Source organism: Talpa occidentalis, unplaced genomic scaffold (assembly GCF_014898055.3).
Source record: "Talpa occidentalis isolate TD23 unplaced genomic scaffold, MPIMG_talOcc4v2.1 talOcc4.3, whole genome shotgun sequence".
Taxonomy (NCBI): domain Eukaryota; kingdom Metazoa; phylum Chordata; class Mammalia; order Eulipotyphla; family Talpidae; genus Talpa; species Talpa occidentalis.
Genome location: NW_023603184.1, coordinates 76,986,637 through 77,010,554, shown reverse-complemented (window position 1 = coordinate 77,010,554; position 23,918 = coordinate 76,986,637). Strand labels below are relative to the sequence as shown.

General features: G+C 33.9%; 1 protein-coding gene across 1 annotated transcript in view; it reads left to right on the top strand.

Annotated features, from left to right (window-relative positions):
• The window catches only part of LRP1B (LDL receptor related protein 1B), a 1,722,250-nt gene that overhangs the window by 1,016,541 nt on the left and 681,791 nt on the right, over positions 1-23,918 (top strand). Inside the window, exon 11 of the mRNA XM_054699700.1 lies at positions 390-626. Coding sequence (XP_054555675.1) covers positions 390-626 — 237 coding nt within the window. The remainder of the gene's footprint in view (positions 1-389; positions 627-23,918) is intronic.

The window sequence follows — 23,918 nt, the reverse complement described above, 5'->3', positions numbered from 1 at the left end:
AACATAATGAATGCTACAGTTAGTATCTAGAATGTGTTAGATAAATTGTAATGAATTGTAAAATTGAATGCGCGGATGTTTTCATAAATGTCCATTTTACAGTTACAATTTATCCAATGATCTGTCATGTTTTTGTTATATAGACAGTTACAGACAAAAGAATAATTAGCAAAATATAACCCATTCACTGAAGTAATTTCTGTTTTAATTAAAGTAATGCAATTTGCTGGTCTTCTTGCATTGAGATACATTTGGCATATTTTAGAGTTTAATTTTTGGTATTGAATTAAAAAACGCTAATTGTGCCAGTTAATTAAACAGTGGCATTATGCAGAGTAAAGAAGATTAGGCAGCATCAGTTGTTTATGTTTGTAATCTTTCTTTTGCAGGACCGAAGAATGAATTGTTCCTCTTTTATGGAAAAGGACGCCCAGGAATTGTTAGAGGAATGGATTTGAATACTAAGATAGCAGATGAATACATGATCCCCATAGAAAATCTGGTAAACCCTCGTGCTTTAGATTTTCATGCAGAAACCAATTATATCTACTTTGCTGACACCACCAGTTTCCTAATTGGCCGGCAGAAGATAGATGGCACAGAGCGAGAAACCATCCTGAAAGATGGTAAGTGACAATGTGTCACATTGACATTAAACTGCCCGGAGATAAAGCATTTTCAAAGCTGAATACAATATATGTGAAGCTAATTTTAACCAGAACTGAAGTTATTGTTGATTTAAAACTATTTGTTAATGTAATTATCTTCAATAACTTTATTTCTCCAAGCTTTTATATGCTAGTTCATTAATACCTTCATTACTGAACTTGCAAATGGTTACTACAATTCAAATATTTTAGGAATTAAATTGAATGTTTTTTCCATCTCCGTGGAAAAGGAGTTACAATTGTATGTTTACAGTGTTGTATAGCAGAACTTAAGATATAACAGGATATTAGACACTTTTGCAATATTCAGATCTCACTAAAATATTGGTTATGTCACTCAACTTGTGTTAGAATATCAAAGTCCCCATTGTCAATTCCCACATATTGTTTCTTTCTTTATAAATCTTCAAATTGGAGTTCTCTAGAGTGGCCCTTAAAGTATCAATATTTCCCCTCCTTTTTATTACTTGAGTAACATTTCATTATAAAATATATAAGCTTCAGATGTTAGTCGTGGAGAATTAACATTTGTATGTACATTAAATTCACCACTAAAAGTCCAAATCTAAATTCAGAAAAATTTTGTCTATATCTATTTTTACTTATAGATACATCTATGTAATTTATATATATATTCAAGCATATATGGTATATTTCATTAAAATTGGTACATTTCATAAATGTACCGACTCATGACCTAGAAACAATCATAAATGTACTGAATTTGACTTAGAACCAATAAATAATGTAACAAAATAATGCAACTTTGATATAAATAGAAAAAAATATTGAATAATTAAGGAAACTTGATCTTTGACTGCTAGTCCCCTGTAGGCTGGTAAATTAATAATTATCTCAGTTTCCTCTTATATGAAGTCTGCTAGCTTGGATTTTTAAAAACACATAATGTAGGGTATATTAATTGTATGCATTTTATATGATGGGTGTATTGTTAGCTATCATAGGAGATAAAGGGAAGTTTAGGAAATAGTTAATGTTTTCATATTGTTCGTAATCTTCCTTTGCAGATCATGTAAGCAAAGATGTTAAAGCGTGCAGCTGATAAGTTCCAATGTGTCCATAGAAATGTATGATTATGTTTGAGGTGGTATTTGCGCTGATCTTAGAGGAGCAATGTCAAATGGGAAAGGAGAATATTTCCACAGCCAAAGATCCCATGGAAACAAAAGCAAAAACAAGAAATCATGGGTGCCAGAACGGGGATAAAATGAACGTTAAGTGGAGTCCTGCTGGAGGTTTTGTTTGCAGTCTATAGTGACAGAGGAGATATGGAATGTGAAAAGAGGTGAAATGAAATAACTTGAATGTGAGGTGAAGGGTTTTGTATAAAATCCTTGATGAATAAGTGACAGGAAATGATTTTGAATGAAATGATGTTTTAGGAGACCCAAGCTGGTGGTGAAGTACAGAATGGATCAAAGAAAGTAGAGAAAATAAAAAAAAAAAAGAGACAGACTAAAATTATTTACAGCATGAGTGGTAATGAATGGCAGTCTCCCCTATTTTTTAGAGGGAATGTGAGAACCATAAGATTGATCACTCAACTCAGCTTTGCTTTAAATCAAACCCTCAATGTTAAAAGTACCCTTTTCATGAATGATAAAATGTGAAAATGAAAAAAATCCCTGTTTTTGTCTTTTTATAGTTTACTTATTAAGGAAATATAAACCCATCATTGCACATTCCCAAGGAGTATCTAATTAAAGATTCTTTTAATTGGGTATTACAGAGGTTATCTGTCTACTTTTCTCTGTAATGTGTCATCAAATGATAGGGCTTGACAATTTCAGGACAACGATTTTGCATATTCTTCTTAAATAGGTGCATTTAGATTGCTTTCATTTTGACCTCGACATTTTCAAGAGAGAATGAAATATAATATAGAGGATTCTTAGTTTCTTTTTAAAAAAGTGTCAGTTTCTGTGCTGCACTGAATATTCCAGTTTATAATACCAGCTTTGATAACAGTATATTATCTGTGCCACTGATGGTTCTTTATCAGTGATCGAGTCTAATATCTACTGGTCTGCCAGGCATACCTGGAGTTATTATGCAATATGAAAGTTATGAGAACATTTTGTAAGATTTTCATACCTGAAATGTATTTGGAATTTTGATATCCCTATACAAGGGACAGTTTAATGTCTTATTAGTTTATCTTTCTTTCTTTCTTACCAGTCAGGACAAAAAGAATAGACGTTATGATAGGAGATTATCATGTCAAAATACAATAACATTTGAAAAATGACAACTTAGGATTCTGGAATCAGAAAAAAAATAAGTTTTGTTTGTATTCACACATATAGCTAGATTGACCCAAACTCAAACCCTCAAGTCAATGCTTTCATTTGACAAATGATTTTGTGAACTCAGTAGAAATTCTGAGTCTTAGATAAATGTGTATTATTTGATGTATAAGACTGTAAGATTTTGCATTTGTAAATAAACATAAATATCTAGGACATCTTCTGTGTAACCTCAGGCTCTCTTTTTATGAAAGATAAAAAAGCAGTGTTTTATCATTCCTTCTTCGAATTTTTTTCTCCCAAAATTTTATTGAAAATCACTAAATATTGTATATCTTATTGTCTTTATGGAATCTAATGGACTAAAATGGTAGTTAAATTAATGAGGAAGGAGTTGTTAAGTGAGAAATAGTCTAGTTGAGATGTGTATATATATGTATACACACACAAAAAAATATATATACCAATAATTACTGACAAATATCTGAATATCACTATTACTTAAATGAAGATATACTAGTGATTTAATGACAGACTTCCATAAGTAAAAAAAAAAATCCATTTGTATCCTTTTTGTTCTCCAGATTTCTGCCAAAATTTTTACAATATTGATACTCTCCATTACTTTCAGTTGTTTATTTGATTTATTCACTTTTTTGGTCAATGTTCAGTGAGTGAGTTCTGTGGTCTGGGTGCTATTTTAGATTATATAAATTAACAAAGCTTCATACTTAATGTATATTCAAATAGTGAGAGGCAGATAATAAATAAGCAGATAAATGAATAAGAAAATGACACGTTATAAAGAACATAACATAGCTTAAGAGTAGATCACACACAGCACCACTAGCTTAAGACTCACTTCACAATTCTGAAATATCTCTAAACCTCTCACCCATAATTAGGCCAGATACTTAGAACAGATTATAAGCTGTGATTGGTTTCCAAATGACACCAACCTTAGAGTATGATTGATATTTCATGCAACTAGGAATCACCATTTGTTTTTATATTTCAATGATTTTCCTATTTTAACACTCTAGGAATATCCAATGTCTCGTAAAGATTTAATTTTACAAAAATGAAACAGGCATTGAGATATCATTACAAGAGTTATGTCAGAAAGTCCCCAGAAACTTTAAGCAATGATAATGCCTTGCAAAACACTTGACATTAAGAACAAACCTTTCTGCTATTAAATTACAGGTGAATATCAGTCATGTTTTTCTGAGTTTAACTGAACTTTTTCATAAAGCAAGAAAGGAAATAATGAATGTGTTTTTCAGTAATGGGATATTTCCTAATCAAAACTGTTAAGGTGAGATTTGCAAGTGAATGCAACAATATCTAGTAGATACCGTCCCAATCCAGAAGCAAGGTTTGCATATAATAACTCCTATATAATCTCAATAAGATGTTTTACCAGTATTCACTGGAGGTTTGAGTTGTGAAATCATAAGTTAGATTTCATGTTTAGTTTATAAGTAATTTGTAATGTTTTCATGAGGTAGATGAGATTGTTGAAAAATGATTTTTAAGCCAATATATCTGAATAGTTGACATGGATATAAGAAGATCAAAATATGGGTTTTAAATACACCAAATCTAGAAATTATAAAATTGAGTAGGGTGGCTAACAGGTTTTAGTAAACATGGGGAAGGCATCATTCTCATTTGCTTCTGCAAACATAGGCTTAAACTCAACTTTATGACTATACGCAGACATTATACCTCCCACACATATACAAACATGCATTTAATGTTAAGATCTAGATATTTCTATAAAGAAGTTTGTTATTTTATAAATATTAAATTTCTGGTAAGTTCAAAGGAGAGGGTATGAAAATTTTTGGTAATTGAAGTATTATTACATATATCATTGTCATATTAATAAGAATTCTAGTCAGCAGATTTTCTTGCATGTTTTATTTTGTTGTGTGTCCTTACCAGTTATATATTTTTAATTATTATTTTTATAAGTATCTTTAAGATTTTCCCCCACCACCATCTCTGTGCCCCCTTGTCCCTTCCCCTCCCCCTTCCTCTTAATCACAAAGCCCTCAGGATGTTTATTGTTGTCCACTGTTGTTGTTTTTTTTTTTTTTCAATCCAAGTGTTTTACCTTAGCAAATGGTCTCCTATGTAAATGTACAGTATTTATTTTATTTTTATAAGTCTGACACACTTTCCTGCACATAATACTCTTAAATTTCACCCATTTTGTTGAAAATGACTGCATTCCACCCTTTCTTGTGGCTGTATAATATCCCACGGTATGTATATATCATATCTTCTTGATACAATCATCTCTTTTATTTTTTAAAGATTTATTATTTTATTTTGTACAAGAACCATGGTACAGACCAGATGCGCAGGAAGGCGAGAGGATTCACCAGAGACAGAGTGGGGAACAGAACAGGCAGATTGACTGAAATACACTGCTGAGGGGAGCAGCAGGCGAGACAGGAGAGGTCTGTGGACCCTCGCCGGATGGCTGGGATCAAACCAGCGCTGCAGAGGCTGAGGACAGCTTCACAGTGCGATGCTTAACTGCCTGTGCCACCAGGGGAGACCCTGATCCAATCATCTCTTGATGGACATTTATGCAGCTTCTTTCTGTTTCTCTCATAATCATTTACTGTATATCAAATAGGTTATGTAGAAGAACCTTTGAAATTAAATCAAGAAGAGCTATGCCTAGATAATGTTTCTCCTCTCAAAGTATTGTGGAGAGTTTGGTCAATCTATTTAGTAATTATTCTGAGGCTGAATTTTTTTTTTTTTTTTTTTTTTAGTTAGTTATCTTTGATAGAACAGTGCTTTCCAGTTCTTCCAGAAATAGATTGATGCTACCTTGTACTCAGTACTCAGGGTGGGGTCTGGACTAGCTCACTGCCAGCTCTCAGTAGTTTCTGTTTGATTGCCTCATTTCATACGCTTGCCCTTCCTTTAGTGTAGATCTGTGACCTGTGATCTCTTTCTGAGTGGGAGATCATGGTAGCTACAAGGGTGATCTCCATGCTGTGGGCCTAGTTTCCATTTTGGGACCTATGTGGCCTTTCTCTGCCTCTCTCCATTTGGTAGCCAAAATTTGCTCTATATCTGTGGTCTTGGGCAAGAGATAATTTTTCTGCCCCACACCATGAGGTAGCAAATACCTGTGTTTTCATTATTATTGCTTTGTTATTATTCCAGGATTCTGGGTTCCAGAAGTCTTTTTGTGTCTCCACCAGCTTAGTTTCTACTCTTCCTCAAGGTATTTGTACCTTTGTTTTCCACTAGTGTAATAGAGTGTTACTGTTCTCCGAGCAATAGACTAGTGTTGGCTGTTGGAAGTAAAGTTTGTGATGGGAACTGAGGTGTTTCCTGTGTCTCCTCAGAGCAACATGACTGGCGTTTAGCTATTCTTCAACAGTTCTTATCTTTGCAACTCAGCTATCTTTGGGGAAGAGAATATTTCTGCCCCTTTTCTAAGCTGATGATTTTTTTTTCTTTTTTTCTTTTTTATCTTTGCCTTGCTCCTGGAAGTGGGAAAGAATCCTTCCCTATCCCCAATGGTTCAAAAATTTCCTTTGTATGAGAGAAGAGTCTGAGAGATAAGGTGGGGCTTCATGTCTGTGAGACATGTAGGGGTCTCTCTCGAGTTCCTGCTACGTTTTCAATATTCTGCGAATTCAGTGAAAGAAATCTTTGGTGTCATAATTTCCTGAAAGATTTCAAACTCTTGCTTTAAACTGAATTCAATTTTAAGAATTCTTTACCGCTGTAACTTTTTTAAAGTCTACTTTCATAGCAGTTGCCTCTTTCCCCAATGGTCTGTCAAATGTGTAACACTTCAGGTATCCTCTTTTTTTTCTGGAAAAGGCCTGCCATTCTTTGGGTTTCTTTTCATCTTGGTGTCCTGAAATCTCAACTTTTATTTAGACTCAAGAAAAGTTGTGATCTTGTAGATTATTTATATTTCTCTTGTTGTTATATGTTTTAATATTCTTTTGTGACTTTCTGGTTTTAAGTGCTGCTCAACTGTGAATGTCTATAACATTTTAATGCAGATGGGACTTCCAAGAACAATATTGGAATACATTTTTAAAATGCTTTCTCACCCTTTATATAATTAATTTTGAAAAATAATAGAATACTACTTATGCGTGTGCGAATCCCCTATGTATTTTTAAACATACATAGATTGCATAGAAAAAAATTATATTTTATGCTAAAAGATGTGTTTTCTATTTTCAAAAGTTTTTCTGTATTATTTTTAACAAAAAATCATAATGGGAGTCTACATTTTACAAAAGGAAAATTTGGTTAATGCATTACATTATTAGAAATAAAATCTTTTGTTAAAAGATGTTGCGGTAAGATACAATTAAGGATTTTCTTCAAATCTGATCCTTATTTACTGCTAGGTTTTAGATTAATTTACCTACATAAGACATTATTTAATTCCAAAGATCTTTCAGAAAGCAGGCAAGGTGTTCATATGAAAATATAAGATTATTGTTCTTAAAGAGTTTGCATTCCAATTGAATGCATCTGTCAGATTACCAGTGAAGCAAAATCTAAATATAAAACAAAGTAAACATTTCATTCAGACTTTGCCCTTAAGAAGTCACTGTAAAATACTTTTAACAAAATAAATTTATAGTAGCATTGGAAATTTGAAGTGTGCCATCAGTAATCAATAATGAGAATTTCCAGCAAGAATACTTAACCAGATGACTGGAGCATGAGCAATCATAGCCTAAAATGCCGTAGGTATAAATTTAAAATATAAATTGAAAAAGAAAACACTGTGTCCCTAAAAATGATGATAAAAAGTCTCTAGGGCACTCTTTCAATTTTTAAAATTAGATTATCTTTATTGGGGTAACATTGGTTTACAATACTGTATGAGTTTTGTCATTACAGATTCACTTCTTTTCAAATGTATGTCATCCCCCACACACCCACCACCAAAGCTCAACTAATAGTCCACTATATGCCTTCTCCCTTCTCACTCCTCAGTGTTCCTCCCCTTATAGAGGCCTCTTTACTGCAATTTAATAAGTAAATGAACTAAGAACAATGGTCCAGTTGTCTGCCGCCCTTCATATTAATCACCTCTTCAAAGGCATATATAAATTTTGGATAGAATATGTCCATTGATTTAGGTGAAAAAGTTTAGAAGTTAAAATTTTACTTTAAAAATTGGACAAAAAGGGCCTCCCCTGGCGGCACAGCATTTGAGCACTGTGCTGCAAAGCTGTCAGCAGCCTCTGCAGCACAGGTTTGATCCCCCGGCTCCCGACGAGGGTCCCACATGGTGTGCAGACCTCTCCTGCAGCGCCCACTGCTCCCCTCAGCAGTGTACTTCGTCAGTCAGCCTGCCTGTTCTGTTCCTCTCTCTGGCTCTGGTGAATTCTCTCACCCTCCCGCGCTTTTGACTTTACCCAGTGCTTGAATAAATAAATCTTTAAAAACATGAAAAATAGGGCCTCCCCTGGTGGCACAGTGGTTGAGCGCTGGGCTGCGTGGCTGCCCGCCCCCTCTGCAGTGCAGGTTCGATCCCCGGCTGCTGGCGAGGGTCCCACATGGCACGTAGACCTCTCCAGCCGCCCGCTGCTCCCCTCAGCAGTGTATTTCATCAGTCTGCCTGTTCTGCTCTCCGCTCTGGCTCTGGTGAAGTCTCTCACCCTCCCGCTTCTAACTGTACCCAGTGCTTGTATAAATAAATAAATAAATCTTAAAAACAAATAAAAACATAAAAAATAAAAATTGGACAAAAATAAAACTTAAAGAGTACAAACATCTAAAACTAAGGATCATAAAAATTTGTTTTATAAATGGCATTTGGATGTGGTAAACTTCTTAAAGACATAAAACCCGGAAACTATTAAATATACAACATAAACGCTCACAGAAAAAACACACACACACATAGTACAAAAGTAATGTTGAGACACTTTGTTACAAAGTGGAAACAATATAAATTGGAAAAATGGAAACAACATAAATTTCTATCAAAAGAGGTATAATGCCCTTTTTTATTTTTGGTATGATGACTTTCAATGTGAATAATAACAAATAACAGTTTCCATACATGAGCTAGAACTATATATACAGATACAAACAAAAGCTCAAATCAAGCTGATAAAAAAAATAGAGAATTCTTTTTTTTTTTTCAGGCAGGATATCCTACTTAGGTAAGATAGTTGAAAAATTTTCATATGATTAATATATGACTGTCCATAGTGATTACATCCTGGAAGGGCCATGTGAACTATTTTACTCATTTGTCCATTTAAAAATATATACAACATGGAATGCATTAATATCTCACAAAAGCAAGAACTAAAAATAAAATAACTTTTACAAAGTAAAGAAATGAAGCCTTGGGTATATAAATAAAAGGTTTCTAATTGGACTAGTGAATTAAGGGCACATATCTCACATTAATATTTGACTTATTCAAAGATGTGAAGTTAAAAAATAAGGCCTAAATATTCAGATGGGTGTTATTTTATTTTAATTTTACTATTTGTTTTTGTTTTTTGCCTGCTAAAGCTCTTCCCTAAAATTTTTACCTATGAGGTTTTATTCCCTTTATATTTACAGGGGTAGGAGTTTCTAAATAGAGCTATTTTCTTATTGTGGGTCAGTTGTATGACTATCTTTTCCTCGTATCTTCACAAACATCCAATTATTCTGTCATAATTTAAGCAGCTATTGAAGTAGCTTCAGGACTCTTTTTTTTTTTTTTTTTTTTTGTGAACTACACATACTTATTTTGTTAAACCCTTTATGATATTTCACTTTGAAACTAAGTTGAGAATTATAAGGTCGATATGGGGCAAAAAGAAAATAAATCAATTTAGCATATTTTGCTCATATTTCTCTTTTAAAAATTCAAAGCAAAATACTGAATCAAACATTGTGAATATTAAGTAGAGAATAAAAAGTTTTGAAAGTATCAATCTCAGATAACTATGCAGTGCTCTTCAATTCTGTAATTTTATTAAGTTTTTATAATTTCTATTCCTTCACAATATATATATACACATATATGTATTATATACATTTGCCATTATATAGCATATCTCCATGCTAAAATAATCACCTAATAAATTCCATGGTTTTAATATTTAAAATGATATGTAAAACAATTTAAATGATTCAACTGGCATTATTTTTATGTAACCATATAATTTACTATGCTTCTAGAATGTGCCAGCCATTTAAAATATATTATTCTTTATCTTGACGCTAACCTGTGACTATAGGAGTCATTGTGTTTTTTTTCCCACAGATTAGGGCTCTGCTTCTTACAGGAGTTAAGGATGTTTCTGTTGTAACTCAACTGGTTGCAAGCTATGCTGAGGTGGGAATCTTTTTGTCCATTTGCAGAAATCCCAAATACCATGTTGTGACTGTCCATGATACTACCCCTAGTTATACTGTTTATAAATTATCTTTGGGGATAATTATAACTCATTTGGTTAAGAAAGTTGGAAATGCAACTGTTCTAAATAATCATGGAAACAAAGCACATAAATTAAATGAGCAGATGCAGGAATCAGTGTCTAAAATTTGAATTTTGCTCCAAAGCTTACTAGCTGAAGATTATATAACCCTCTCCAAAATTTCATCTCTTGCATCTGCAAGAAGGGAATAATAATTTTTTTCAGTTGCTCTGAGAATTAGGAGTCATCATGCTGTAAGACACATAGTACTTGGTAGGTACTTAAAAATACATGTTTTTTATACATATTTATCTAATTTTATATAGGAAATTAAATGAACCCAGAGGGAATGCCATTTACCCAAGATCTAATGGATAGTTTTCAACAGAATTTGTAATTAATATCCCCAACTCTCATTTTATATTTCCCACTATTTCGTATATCAGGATATCATTTCTAAAGTAAGTAATTCCTGCAAGAATTTTACTCTGGAATCACTGTGAATTTCAGGTTATTTTGTCTCTTTAAGTAGATGGAGAAGATGCCACTTGTTTAGTAGGTATTTCATCTCTCTGCCAGGAATCCTGGGATGTATAATCCAGGGAGATAATATGTGGCTATTAAAAGGCTGCAAGTGTTTTGGAAAAAAAAAAAAAAAAGTGATCTAGAAAGATATATCTATCATTTCAAACTATGAGCAAGCAACTTAATTATTAAAAAAAGACAACTATTTATAATTTAACAACACTTAATTATGTTCTTGGATTAGTAAATCATGTGCCGTAATAATGATATTGATTTCCACCTGTTCAGTCTCAGGATTTACTTACTATTTGATTAAGAGTTGCTACCCTGTATTAGTAACATATAAAGTATTCTTTATTGAATGTACTTGATTTTTGCTTACAATTTGATTTTTGCTTTCTGAGATTTCAAATCCCATAGCTCCTTCAACATTAGGATGGTAAGAAAGGATACTATGTTATTTATTATTTTACCTTTCACAGAGCATAGTTCTTTTTTTAATTAATAATATTGTTATCATTCAGTGTATTTATTGAAATAAAAAAATCTATATATCATGTTCTTAAAGTTCCTGAGAATAATGATTGCATATGTCAAACTGTGAGGTGTGACATATCATTAACCTCATTAATTGATATCTTTCAATCTGAAAACCTAGGTATGAACATATGTGTGATTTTCTGTCTGATCTGTTAGATTTTTTGATGTAATAGTAAATACAATATTTTAGATAGCTCCAAATATTTGACTTTATTTGAGGTATCTAATGGTTCAAGTAAGGATTTATTTTTTCTTCTAGGAATTTTGCACTATATGAAAATATTAGAATGATAATCATATTGAAATAATGGAAGAGTATTCATTACTGGTATTCAGGAACGGATAAACTAGCTACATATCCTCAATTCTTTGTTAATTCTTTCCTTTGCCTCAATTTATGGTGCTCACATTCATTCATTGATTTTTTCATTTCACAAATATTTACTAAGCCTTTACTACTGATCGCTATTAGGGGTTTCAGAACAAATTCTGCTTCTCTCCTGCTCTCATATTTTGTAGAAACAAATGGGAAAGACAACATGTCTACACTTCAGTAAAGTTAACAGGCCAGTAAGTGGTAAGTGTCAGGGTTGAGATACAGCTAGAGTACTAAGGGAGATTAGAGGGCAGATGAATTATACAAGGAAAAATAAGAGCCAATTTGAGTAGCAGGAAGAATGTTATTTTGAACTTACAATGAGGTGATAGAATTAGAATTGCAAAATGAAAAAAATGCAAGAAAATAAAGATATTAGGAAGGAAAAATGGCACAGACATAGGAAAGTAAATTGTGCTTATAGGAATAAGGAAATTAGCAAACATTGCTAACACTTATTAAATCTTCTTGTTGGTAGATACCTTATATATGTCATTTCACCCACAATGACCAAATATGGGGTGTCTTATTATAAAAATTATTATAGACTAAAGAGAAATGAAGCATGAAAGTAATCACTTTCTTTTAGACACCAAAATCATTTTTTTTTCCCCAGACCAGCACATCAGTTGGTTAAAAGTAATATAACCTAATACTGATGCTTTGATCACAGGGCTTATGAAGGAAGTTGGTGTCAAATAATTGTGGAAGGTCTCCATATCATGAAAGGAGAAGTTGGAATTATGCATGAGATATGGCTGAGTCATTAATTTATATATCATTCAGATAGCCAATATTTCTGAGGTCGTGTTATATACAGGCAATGCCCTGAGTGCTGGAAACACACCAATGAAAAGAACAGGCAGTATCTTAGAAATAATAAGCTGAAATTACCTTAGAAACACAGATTTTCACAGAAAGAGAAAATATAGCAAACTCTTCAAGATATTTTATTTTTATAGGAAATTATGTTAATTTCCCTGATTTATGAGAGCAAACTAGCATATGGTAATTTCTTTATCCTAGACTAGATTTATTCTAGAATCATGTAGATTAGGAAACTATATCAAGTATCCTCATAACTTTTGCCCCTACTCCAAAAGAAAAAGGAAAAGAAAAGAAAAAGAAATGTTGACACCCTCTGACCTGTCTTAAATACAATACCCATAATTCTTTTCTTTGTATACATTAATTTTTATGTTCACCTTTGTACTCCTTTGGAATGGAAAGAATCAAAGTTCCATCAATGTAGGCATTTTGGCTCTGAGGTTTTCTGATATAAAACACAAATAGTTATAACTATGTGGCATGCAATATTCAGATATCTTGAATAATGTACTGTGATGACATTGGCATATTTAATGTGTGGTGATAATTTGATAACTATGAGAAATATTATAATACACATCTGTGTTTTTTTTCTTTGGTTAATGTAAATCTGCTTCCACAGGATGGTAATAACTTTACTGGCTCTGGATTTACCACTTTGATCTCTGTCCCTAAAATGAGTGTTAATGAACCTGAGAAATTCTCATCTTTTTGTTTTACTTTTATTGAAGTAACATTGTATTAGACTATATAAGTTTCAGGTAATCATCACTGAGAATTAGCATGTATATATACTGCCCCTCAAGGATGAACTCCAATATTATAGAGCAGGGAAATCTTGTCTTCTATGGGACATTTGGTAATTATTGGCATCATTAGGAGAGAGATGCTAAGGAAATCTAGTTGGTAGAAGCTGGTGCTGCTCAATATGGCGTAATGCACATTAACAGTCCACTCCTAGGTATCTACCAAAAGGACACAAAAACATTAATTCAAAAGGACACCTGCACTCTTATGTTTATTGCAGCACTATTGACAATAGTTAAGATATGGAAACAATCCAAATGTCCAAAAATAGATGACTGGATCAAGAAGATGCGGTATATATACACGATGGAATATTACTCTGCAATCAAAAATGATAAACTCATGTCATTCACGGTAACATGGATGGAGCTGGAAGGGATTCTGCTTAGTGAAATAAGCCAGAAAGAAAAATTAAAAAAAAATCAGATAGTTTCACTTATAGGAGGGTTGTAGAGGAACCAAATAATGGATTAGGAGGGAAATTATAAGTAAAAATCAAAATCAACAGGCAACCATAGACTAGAGATATTCTGTAGGGGAGGAGGAATGAGAAGGATCCAGACAGGGGTGGGAAGAGCACAAGGGACTATGGTGATGGTGCATGGGTGAATTGGTTGTGGGAATTTCACAGGAAAATCATACATTGTATAAAAATGAAGAATGGTGATGTAATAAATATATATATTAAAAATTGAAAATTAAAAAAAAAACAACAAAGTGTCAATAGAGCCAATGTTGAGAAAACTTGTCATTGAGAAAGTCAGAGAGCAAACCTGCCACCACTGCACTGATGTTAAATGGACAGTGAGAATAAGGCTTAAAATAGTGTACTACTCACAGCACAGTAGACCTCATAAGCATTGGCACAGCCAGAGTGGCGTCCCTGTCCTTTAATAGCCCCGGATGGCTGGATGGACCTGTATCTATTAAGCAAGGAATAGGTGTTGTGATAGCTGGGGAACCCATACCCAGCACTTTTTGAGCAAATAGCCAACGCTGTAGCATCTACGGAGCTCTTAATTCCAACTGCCCTGTGGTATAAACACATACACATTAGTCATCCTGTGGTCTCCTTAATTTAGTTGTCTATGTGACTAACTATGGAAATTGTTCAATATCAAAAGACAAATAAGCCTTACAGTACAGCATACTCAACAAGAAAGTTTAGGGCACTCTAGATTCATTTGGGTGCTGACTCTCTCAATGCCCATAAATGAAACCCTGAAAATAAACACCTATTTTTATAAGGACTTACCTCTATTGTTCATAAAGGATCTTATATCTGATCCTTTCAACAGTGTTCTATGTGAGTTTTTTTATATTACTGTAGGAAAAATATACTATTCATTTAAGTTGTTTTTCTGCCATATAACCTGCATTATCCCTGTGACTCCTTTCCAATATTCTCTGTCATCTTCTGACCACTCTGTGTCTCCCCTTCACAAAGCATTTCAATGTGTTCCTTTAATCTGGAATGGTCTTTTTTTTTCCTCATGTGTGCCCTCTACTAAATGTCATGGCCTCAGTTAGTGCTATCTGAACACCCCATCTCAAATTGTATACCTGCACCCATTAATATTTTAAATTTTTAATCTTCTCTTTAGTATTTATTTTGAATATGTATTGCTTTTTTTTTTTGTCTTGCTATATGAATGTAAACTTCAAGATGGCAGAGGTTTTTGTCTTATTTCTTGATGGGTATTAGTACCAAGAACAGTATCTGGCATACACTAGATATATAATGAATATTATATATCTATAATATATATTATGAATGGATGAATGTGTCATTTAATTTAGCTATTAGTTAAAAATATTTAAAAAATCAACACTTTAAAAATAGCAATTGAGTTTATTCAGAAAACTAAGAATGAGTATTTTGTTCATTATTATTTCTTTTATTATCTGAAGTTATTTTGGCTTTTACTTCAATTATTTTGATAATGAATTTCCCTGACAAGTTTTCAGAAATCCTGCAAAATCTTATGTATTTCTCATGATTTATTTGAACATCTCTAACATTTTCAATAAAAAATTAATTATAACTATTAATACACGATTTTCCTGTCTTAGCACACTTCCCCATGTTCTCTATACCTCATTTTCATGCACAGCTGAAAATTATGCTTTTCTTACATAGATACATACCCACCTTAAAAGGCTTCATATTATATACTTATTTAGATAAATTGTTCTGTACTAGTTTTCTCTGTGGCTCTGCTATGGAACTGTTAAGGATTCATTTATCTTACTTTACCAAAATTATTATTAAACAATATTAATATCAATATTTTAACTATCTCCTTTCCCTTATAGATTGTACTACTCATAGCCTTCAACATCTTCTGTATTTAAAAAAAATGTTCTTCCAAAACCATTCATGAGTTATTTGAAATACTCAAAGCTAAAAACTGTCAGCCAGTGTATGATATCCTACAAGACTCTCAGATATGATTGAGACATAAAGGTGTTCGCAGAGCAATAAAAGCTGTTAGGAAGCAATAGAGCTTCCTAACAAGAAATGTTAAAAGGACTCTATTGACACTGAAACCTTTCGTTCTTTTTTTTTTTTTTTTTACCATTTTTTTTTTTTTGTGCTGAAAATGAAAACTATGTTATTGTTGAAATGGTATTACTATAATTCACAAAAGTAATTGCAAAGTAGAAAAACTTATGTTATAAAATAACACACAATTTTGATGATGTTTTGTTACATTTATTTATTTTTTTAAGGTTTATTTATTTATATGTAGAAGAACTGGGGTACAGGCCAGAGGTGTGGGGGGGTGAGAGGATTCACCAGAGACAGAGTGGGGTAGAGAGCAGTCAGATTGACTGAAATACACTGGTGAGGGGAGCAGCAGGTGAGACAGGAGAGGTCTGCCGCACCATGTGAGTTGCTACTCAGCCATCGGGGATCAAAACCGCACTGCAGAGGCTGCGGACAACTTCACAGTGCGGCCCTCAGCCTCCTGCGCCATCAGGGAGGCCCTTGTTATATTTTTTTTAATTTAAGATTGAACTAATTTTAATTATGTTTATAGAAAAACGGCAAACTAGTACAGAGAGTTTGTTTGTACCCATTAATCAATTTCCCCTATTAGTAACATCTTACATTAGAATATCACAGTTATGAAAACCAGAAAATTAATGTTAATACAATATTAACAACTAAATGTGTCAGATATCTCCAATTTTTCCATAAGAAGTTTAGTTGACATGTCTTCTCAGGCCTATGTATCTGTAACAATGCCCCAGCTTTTTCTTAGGTTTTATTTTAATTATTTTCTTCCCTTCATATACACATTGCTGAATGTTTAGTGTCAGACACAAAATGATTTTTAATAAGAAAATAAGAGCTACAGTTCATTGAGAATAGTGATTTTTTTGAAAGTTGGTAAAACATCTTTCGCCTCATAATCTCATTCTGTTCTCCCTTTCCTTATCCATGCCCCACTTTTTTCTCCTTCCAATGAATAAATTGCTTATGGTGACTTCTTTAACTCTTGCTTTTGTTTATAAAGTAGATAAGTTTATTGGAACATGAGTCAAACTTCTAGACTTATTGTACTGAATACTTAACAAGGATGGGCCCTTCTGATTCATCTCATTTTCTTGGGGCTTTGTTTTATAAAATATGGGATATAAAGTTGGACCTTATGATTCTTTAGCTTCCTTTTTTCTCTACAGGAATAACTTATTAGTAGGATCCTCCCTAGTTTTACGTTGTGTTCCCCTCTTACTGTATCAGTTTTGTAATGTTACCTGTGGGCCAAGAAGGATTGTGACTAAATGTGTGTTTTTAGAAATTTATGGAAGGATATGATTAAGAATATGATCTCCTTGACCACATTTATCTGTCACTCACACATGCAGTTTGCTAGTCCTGTTCTCCTTTGAGTAGTAGTAGGTTAGAAATGTGTAGATTCTTGTTTCCTCCAGGATGATAAGATAAATTCCAGGATGATGGTCACATGAGACAGCACATTTGTTTGCTATGATTATTGTAAATAGAGTGATGATTTAGAGCCTTCAGATTTTAGGCTCTACTTGCAATTTTATGATTAGTATCTTTCATTAAACAGGATGCCAACTAAAGTGTACACTACTTGTTTTCTTTAAAAAGTTGGTGAAAATCATCCACTCAAGTGATATAACTGAATGTTTAAAAGACTGAGTGCAAATATATGTAACATATTAGAAAATATAGCTAATAAAAAACTCAATTTCTATGATGAAATTGCTCAAGTGAATTCCAATAGAGTTTCCTTTTCATCTAATATGAAAGAGATGGAGTAATTTAGTATTAATGCAATAAGCTCCAAAGTGTTTTATTTGTATAAGTTAAAGCTACTTCATAGGGCTAAAAGGAATATTTAAGAATAGCTGTGATATTTTTCATTCAGAGTTTCAATAATTTTTGATCTGTTCTATCTTGGTAAGTGGGCTGAATTGGGTAGTAAAGGATATTTTTTATATTCTTTTTTTTTTTTTTTAATAGAGGCATGCTTTATTTATTTATTTTTTTTTTTGTTTGTTTTATACATGCACTGGGTACAGTCAGAAGCATGGGAGGGTGAGAGAATTCACCAGAGCCAGAGCGGGGAGCAGAGCAGGCAGAAGGACCGAAGTACACTGCTGAGGGGAGCAGCGGGCGGCAGGAGAGGTCTGCGCGCCATGTGGGACCCTCCTCTGGTGGCTGGGGAGCAGCCGGGGATCAAACCGGCTCCTCGGGCGCGGGCAGCTTCGCAACCCAGCGCTCAACCGCTGCGCCACCGGGGAGGCCCAGGGTAGTAAAGGGTATTATGGAAATTGCTTTCTCCTCATTCACAATGAGGGCTTGGGTTTTGTTTTCATCCCTGAGATGATCAGTCAAGTGTGACTTTGAGGGGACATAGAGACAAGGGAAACAGAGTATATTATATTCACATTTCCTAGAGGCAGAAATCACAAAACACTACATAGTATCAACCCTATGGGAAAGACATGGAGTTGCAGAATATAGGAATGAAGGGAAAACATTAGGTTTCAGCCAGAGTTTCTGTGGGAAAGACAAGTCAGGGCAGGAGAAACTGTTTAGGATTGAATTGGCAAGTTTGACTAATTCTGCTGGACTTAAAGCTATAGGGGTTGTAAGTAGGTGCCTGGTACTTGACTCTGGAATGACTAAAACAGAGACATTTTGCCTCCTGGAGTATTAAGGAGCCAATGGAGGAGGTAGGGCTCTAGATTGGTTAGTTTGTACATTAAAGTCACGTTATCTGATGCACCTTTAGCTATCCCTAAGAATTTACTGTTTTCAGAAGGGACAGTCTCTCCCCAGAATAAAAGATTTGTTAAAAATATCAAAACATTATAATATATGAAAAATAAAATTTTGAAGTTATTTTACAATACAACTCTGATATTAACCAAAAGATTGTTGGGAGTATTATAAAATGACTTATATATGTTCATGTTCATTGTGTGGGTGTTTTATTAAATCAGAAGCTGTGATATCTTTCAGTATTTCAACTGAAAAGAACGGATATAAAGTATATATATTCTTTCTAGAGGTTTTAGAAAAATAATTTCCAGATCAGCCCTGATAACGGTGCACTAGTCAGAGTTCTCTAGGGGAAAAAAAAAAAAAAAAAAAGAACCAGCAGGATCTGTACAGAAGAGAGAGAGACACAGATGTATTTTAAATATTTGGCTCACATGATTGTGGAGGTTGATAAGTCTAAAATCTGCAGAGTAGACCAGCAAGTTGTAGACCTATGGAAAAATAATGTTATTCTCTAGAAGATAAATTCTCTTATCCTCAGGGACATCCATCTGTTTTCTATTAAAATCATCAACTGATTTTGGGGCTTCCCTGGTGGCACAGGGGGAAAAGTCTCAGCGCTATCAAGCTATGGCCAATCACTGCAGCATGAGTTTGGGTTTGGGAGATAATCCACATGTTGCAGCAGACCTCTCCTGTCTCACCCTCTGCTCCCCTCAGCAGTATATTTTAGTAGATCTGCCTGTTCTGTCCTTCTACCCCTGTCTCTGGTGAATCCTCTCAGCCCCTGCACCTCTGGCCTAAACCCCCAGTATAGTACTCTAGTATACTTGAAATCTGTTTTAACTGATTTAATTATTATCTAAAAAGAACCTACATAGTAATATCTAGATTGATGTCTAACCAAGTATCTGGGAACTATGGTCAATTTGACTCAGAAAATTAACCATCATATATGGCTAGCTGAGTAATATGCTTTAAAATGTGGTAGTATAAATCATTACCACTTCCCATAAGAGCAAAGGCTTGGAATTGTGATCATATTTGCCCACTAACTGGATTGCTCTATCTCTCTACATTTATTAAAAATAGCAGATTGTGATTCTTAGGACTTTTTCTTGAGTGACAATTCTCCATGTGTCTCTTTTTTGTTTTTGTTTTTGAGGCACTTCTTATTATATTTTTTTTTTCTGAAATATCCTTGTATGGATGTTGTACAGAAAGAAACTTGGAGGAAGAGGTAGAATGTCTCTCAAGTGCAAAGGATAGAACAGTTTATTAACTATTATAAAAGATTTGGGTTTCCTAAATTTAGAATTCTTCTATACAACCACTGTTTGTGAAAGTATTCAATTGGTTTTATCCTACTTGTTCCTATGGGATTTAGGATTAAAGGGAACAGACATCAATGGTTTATGAACATATTACTTGCTAAGCCATGTATAACAAAGTATTTTATAGCTGATCTTCTAGTGTCATGTGTTTTAACATCATCCATGAAATAGCAGCTGACTGACTTATTAACTTGAAAGTAGGGTAAAATCCCTGTTCTTAATAGTTCTTGGAATCTTTCATTTTAGCAATCTCTTTCAATTACTTTATTGGCAACTATGATATATGCTGTGGCACCATTTACTTTTACATATGCTCATCACAGCATCAAACATGAAATATTTGAATGATATAGACCATCTGTATCAACCTGCCAAATTGAAACTGACAGTATTTTTTTGATAATGGAAGAACCACTATATTTTAATATATTCTGTTCATCTGGAAAATAATATTTTCTTCTCATTTGGATTAGCTTGTCACTTACCCTAACCTAATAACTGAGAAAGAACCTAGAATAAAAACTAGGATGAGAATATCAGCCTCACCTGGTTATTTGTGACCGATGATATAGAAAACTTTAGTATGATAAAAGATTCCTATAATGCCATGAGACAGAAAATTGAACAAACTTTACTGCTATAACATTAATTAAATTGGCTTCATTCACTCATGTCAGATACAAAGGAGCTGTGTAGCCTCAGGCTATACTTACTGAGATGGACAAAGAGAATTTGTATTAATTGAATTGCAAGAATATGAGTCAGGAGAGTTGTCCAAGTGTTGACTCTGAGGCAAGGTATGGTAACCCTGACTTTAGGTATGTCTACATTCATGCTGCACATCCAGTTCGTGAAGACAGGTTATGATACTTATGTACAAAATTTCATTAATATTTAATTACAAATCATTCTATTAAAGTTAGAAAAAGTTGGATAAATTGGAAATATATAGGCAGTGCATTTTTATAATGGCAACTGTAGCACATAATTTGCAATTAATTCCTTATTATGCTAATCACATTCTGTTGTAAAGCATCAAGACTTATGGGTCAATCTTCGGAGTTTTACTTTATGCACCTTAGCTAAATTAATACTCATATCCTCACATTTTAATTTTTGATCCAGTACCCATTTTTAAAAGTTTGTTTTATTTTAAATATTTAAATGGGGCTCCCTGGTGGCGCAGGTGGTTGAGCGCTGCAGTGTGACTGTCCACAGCCTCTGCAGCACTGGTTCGATATTGGCCAGCCGGCGAGAATCCCACAGGGTGCAGCAGACCTCTCCTGCCTTGCCTGCTGCTCCCCTCAGCAGTGTATTTCAGTCAGTCTGCCTGTTCTGTTCCCGGCTCTGTCTCTGGTGAATCCTCTCACCCTCCTGTGCATCTGGCCTGTACCCCAGTACTTGTATAAAAATACATAAATCTTTAAATAAATAAATATTTGAAAGTTTACATTTGCAAATTGTAAAATCTAAAAATCAAACTTGTAATGATTTAATTTTAGAAATGTTTCCCCACTCTTTTTAAAATACTTGTTTTGTCTAATCCTAGTAAATATCTTAGAGATTTTTCTGTTTACTTTTGAAAATCTACATTAATGTTCTTTTTAAATTAGATAAATGTTATTATTTATTATTCAGCTTCATTTCCTTAATCATAGACATCACTTTTAAGGAATAACACTGCCACCTTCAAAAGTTTTACACTTAAGTGAAAAAAATCTAACTTTGGATAACATGCGTGCATGCAAGTTTTCAATTTAGCTTACCATTTAACTATGCATTTGTAAAAGTTATTCTTTAAGTAATAGAAAGATGTCTAAAGAGAAAAAGTGGGAATTTAAATAATTTGACCCAAAGTAATGTTATTCTTACAGAGTACATGAAAAAAATCTTTTTTGTTTTTAATTATTTATTTTTGCATACAATAGATGGGGTGTAGGCCAGAGTTCTGGAGGGTTGAGAGGAACACCAGAGACAAATTGGAGCAGAATGGACTGATGTACTGAAATACACTGCTGAGGGGAGCAGTGGGCAAGACAGGAGAGGTCTGCTGTGCCATGTAGGTCACCTCCCTGGCCAAGGATTGAACTCATGCTGCAGTAGCTGTGGACTGCTTCACAGTCCTGACCTTAATCCCTTACGCTACCAGGGAGGCCCCAAAATCTGCTTTATTAAATCTGAAGTAAATGGATAAAAATTGTATTTCTTCACTTAAAAATACACACTATAGATACAATATTAATTGAAAAATTATAAAATGAAGCTGTTAGTTACTGGAATTATTCTTTTTTTAATTGTGGTATAAACACATTGAGATTTCTTGCCTATTGATAAATGAAAATGAGTATTTTGTGAAACCTCAAACTAAAGGGTTTGAATAGAGATCAAAATATTTTGGCTATTAGATATAATAACAACAACAACAATAATGATGATAATAATAATAATAATAATGTAGTAAACATTGACTTTAGAATTTAGAATACTTGAACTCTACCCAGTGGTGTACCAAGCCATCTATTTTAGCAAGTTTTTAATCAAATATCTTCTTTACATTTGAATAGTCATGTATTTCCCTGAGCTAATATTTATTATTGCTGTAGTCACCTATGTTTGTTTAGCCTTTGAGTGTCATAAATTTTCATATGTCTCTGTTTGCCTGAGGCGTGAAAGATTATGGACATAAAGTTCCTAATTTTCAACCTCAGGCAAATTCCAGCCAGAATCCCTTGAATAAAAAATCAAATGTACATAAAACCAGTACTCAATATGTCTTAGTATTCTATCTCAGCCCTAAGCTAATTACAGACAGTTACCATATAGCATGGAGGAGGAATGTTTCCCTTATCAGTGTATATTTGTTGAGAAAGGAAGTGATTATTTAGGTTTTGCTCTATAAGAGAGGGAATTCACCTATACCCTGTCAACGGTATCCTATAAAGTTTTCCAGTTTGCATATACACTCTTTTCTGAGTTTATTTCTAAATTTGTATTCACTCTCATTCTTCCTAGACAGCAGCAAGAACAACAAACCCTAACACACACACACACACACACACACACATTAAAAAGCATTCTAAGCTAATTGGTCATTATTATCTCCTTTTTTCTTCATTGAGGTAACATTGGTTACAACACTTTATATGACTTAAGAGAATATGTTCACATTCCTCAGGCATATGTCACCACACCACCAAAGCACAGTCTTTTACCCTAGACCACTGTGCTAACTCTGTCCTTTTACTGAACCCCTTTCGACTTCCCCCTCATTTTATGAATGATGTGTATTCATTTATTTTAATATCTTTACCGGCTTCTGTCTGTACTCTGCTATGATTCAACAGGGTGGGGATGGAATTGGAGGGATTCATATTTTGATGTGATTGAATTGGCTTTGGTATTGGCTCATGTTTTTGGCATCCCCAATATCTCTCCTTCCTGGAGTTCAGGATGAGAGACTCTGCAGCCCCTATGCAATTGGTACACCTCACAATGTAAGTACCAGTCCCAGGGGTCGGGAAGGGGAGGTGCAGCTTAGAGTGCCAGTTCAGCTATTATCTTTTTTTTTAATTTTTTAAAATTTTTTATTTATTTATACAAGCACTGGATACAGTCAGAAGCACGGGGGTTGGGGGGGGGTGTGAGAGAATTCACCAGAGGCAGAGCAGGCAGATTGATGAAGTACACTGCTGAGGGGAGCAGCAGGCAGCAGGAGAGGTCTGAGTGCCATGTGGGACCCTTGCCCAGTGGCTGGGGATCGAACCGACATTGCAGAAGCTGCGGACAGCTTCGTAACCAAGCGCTCAACCGCTGCGCCACTGGGGAGGCCCTCAGCTATTATCTTTACTTGGGACTTATTCTATAT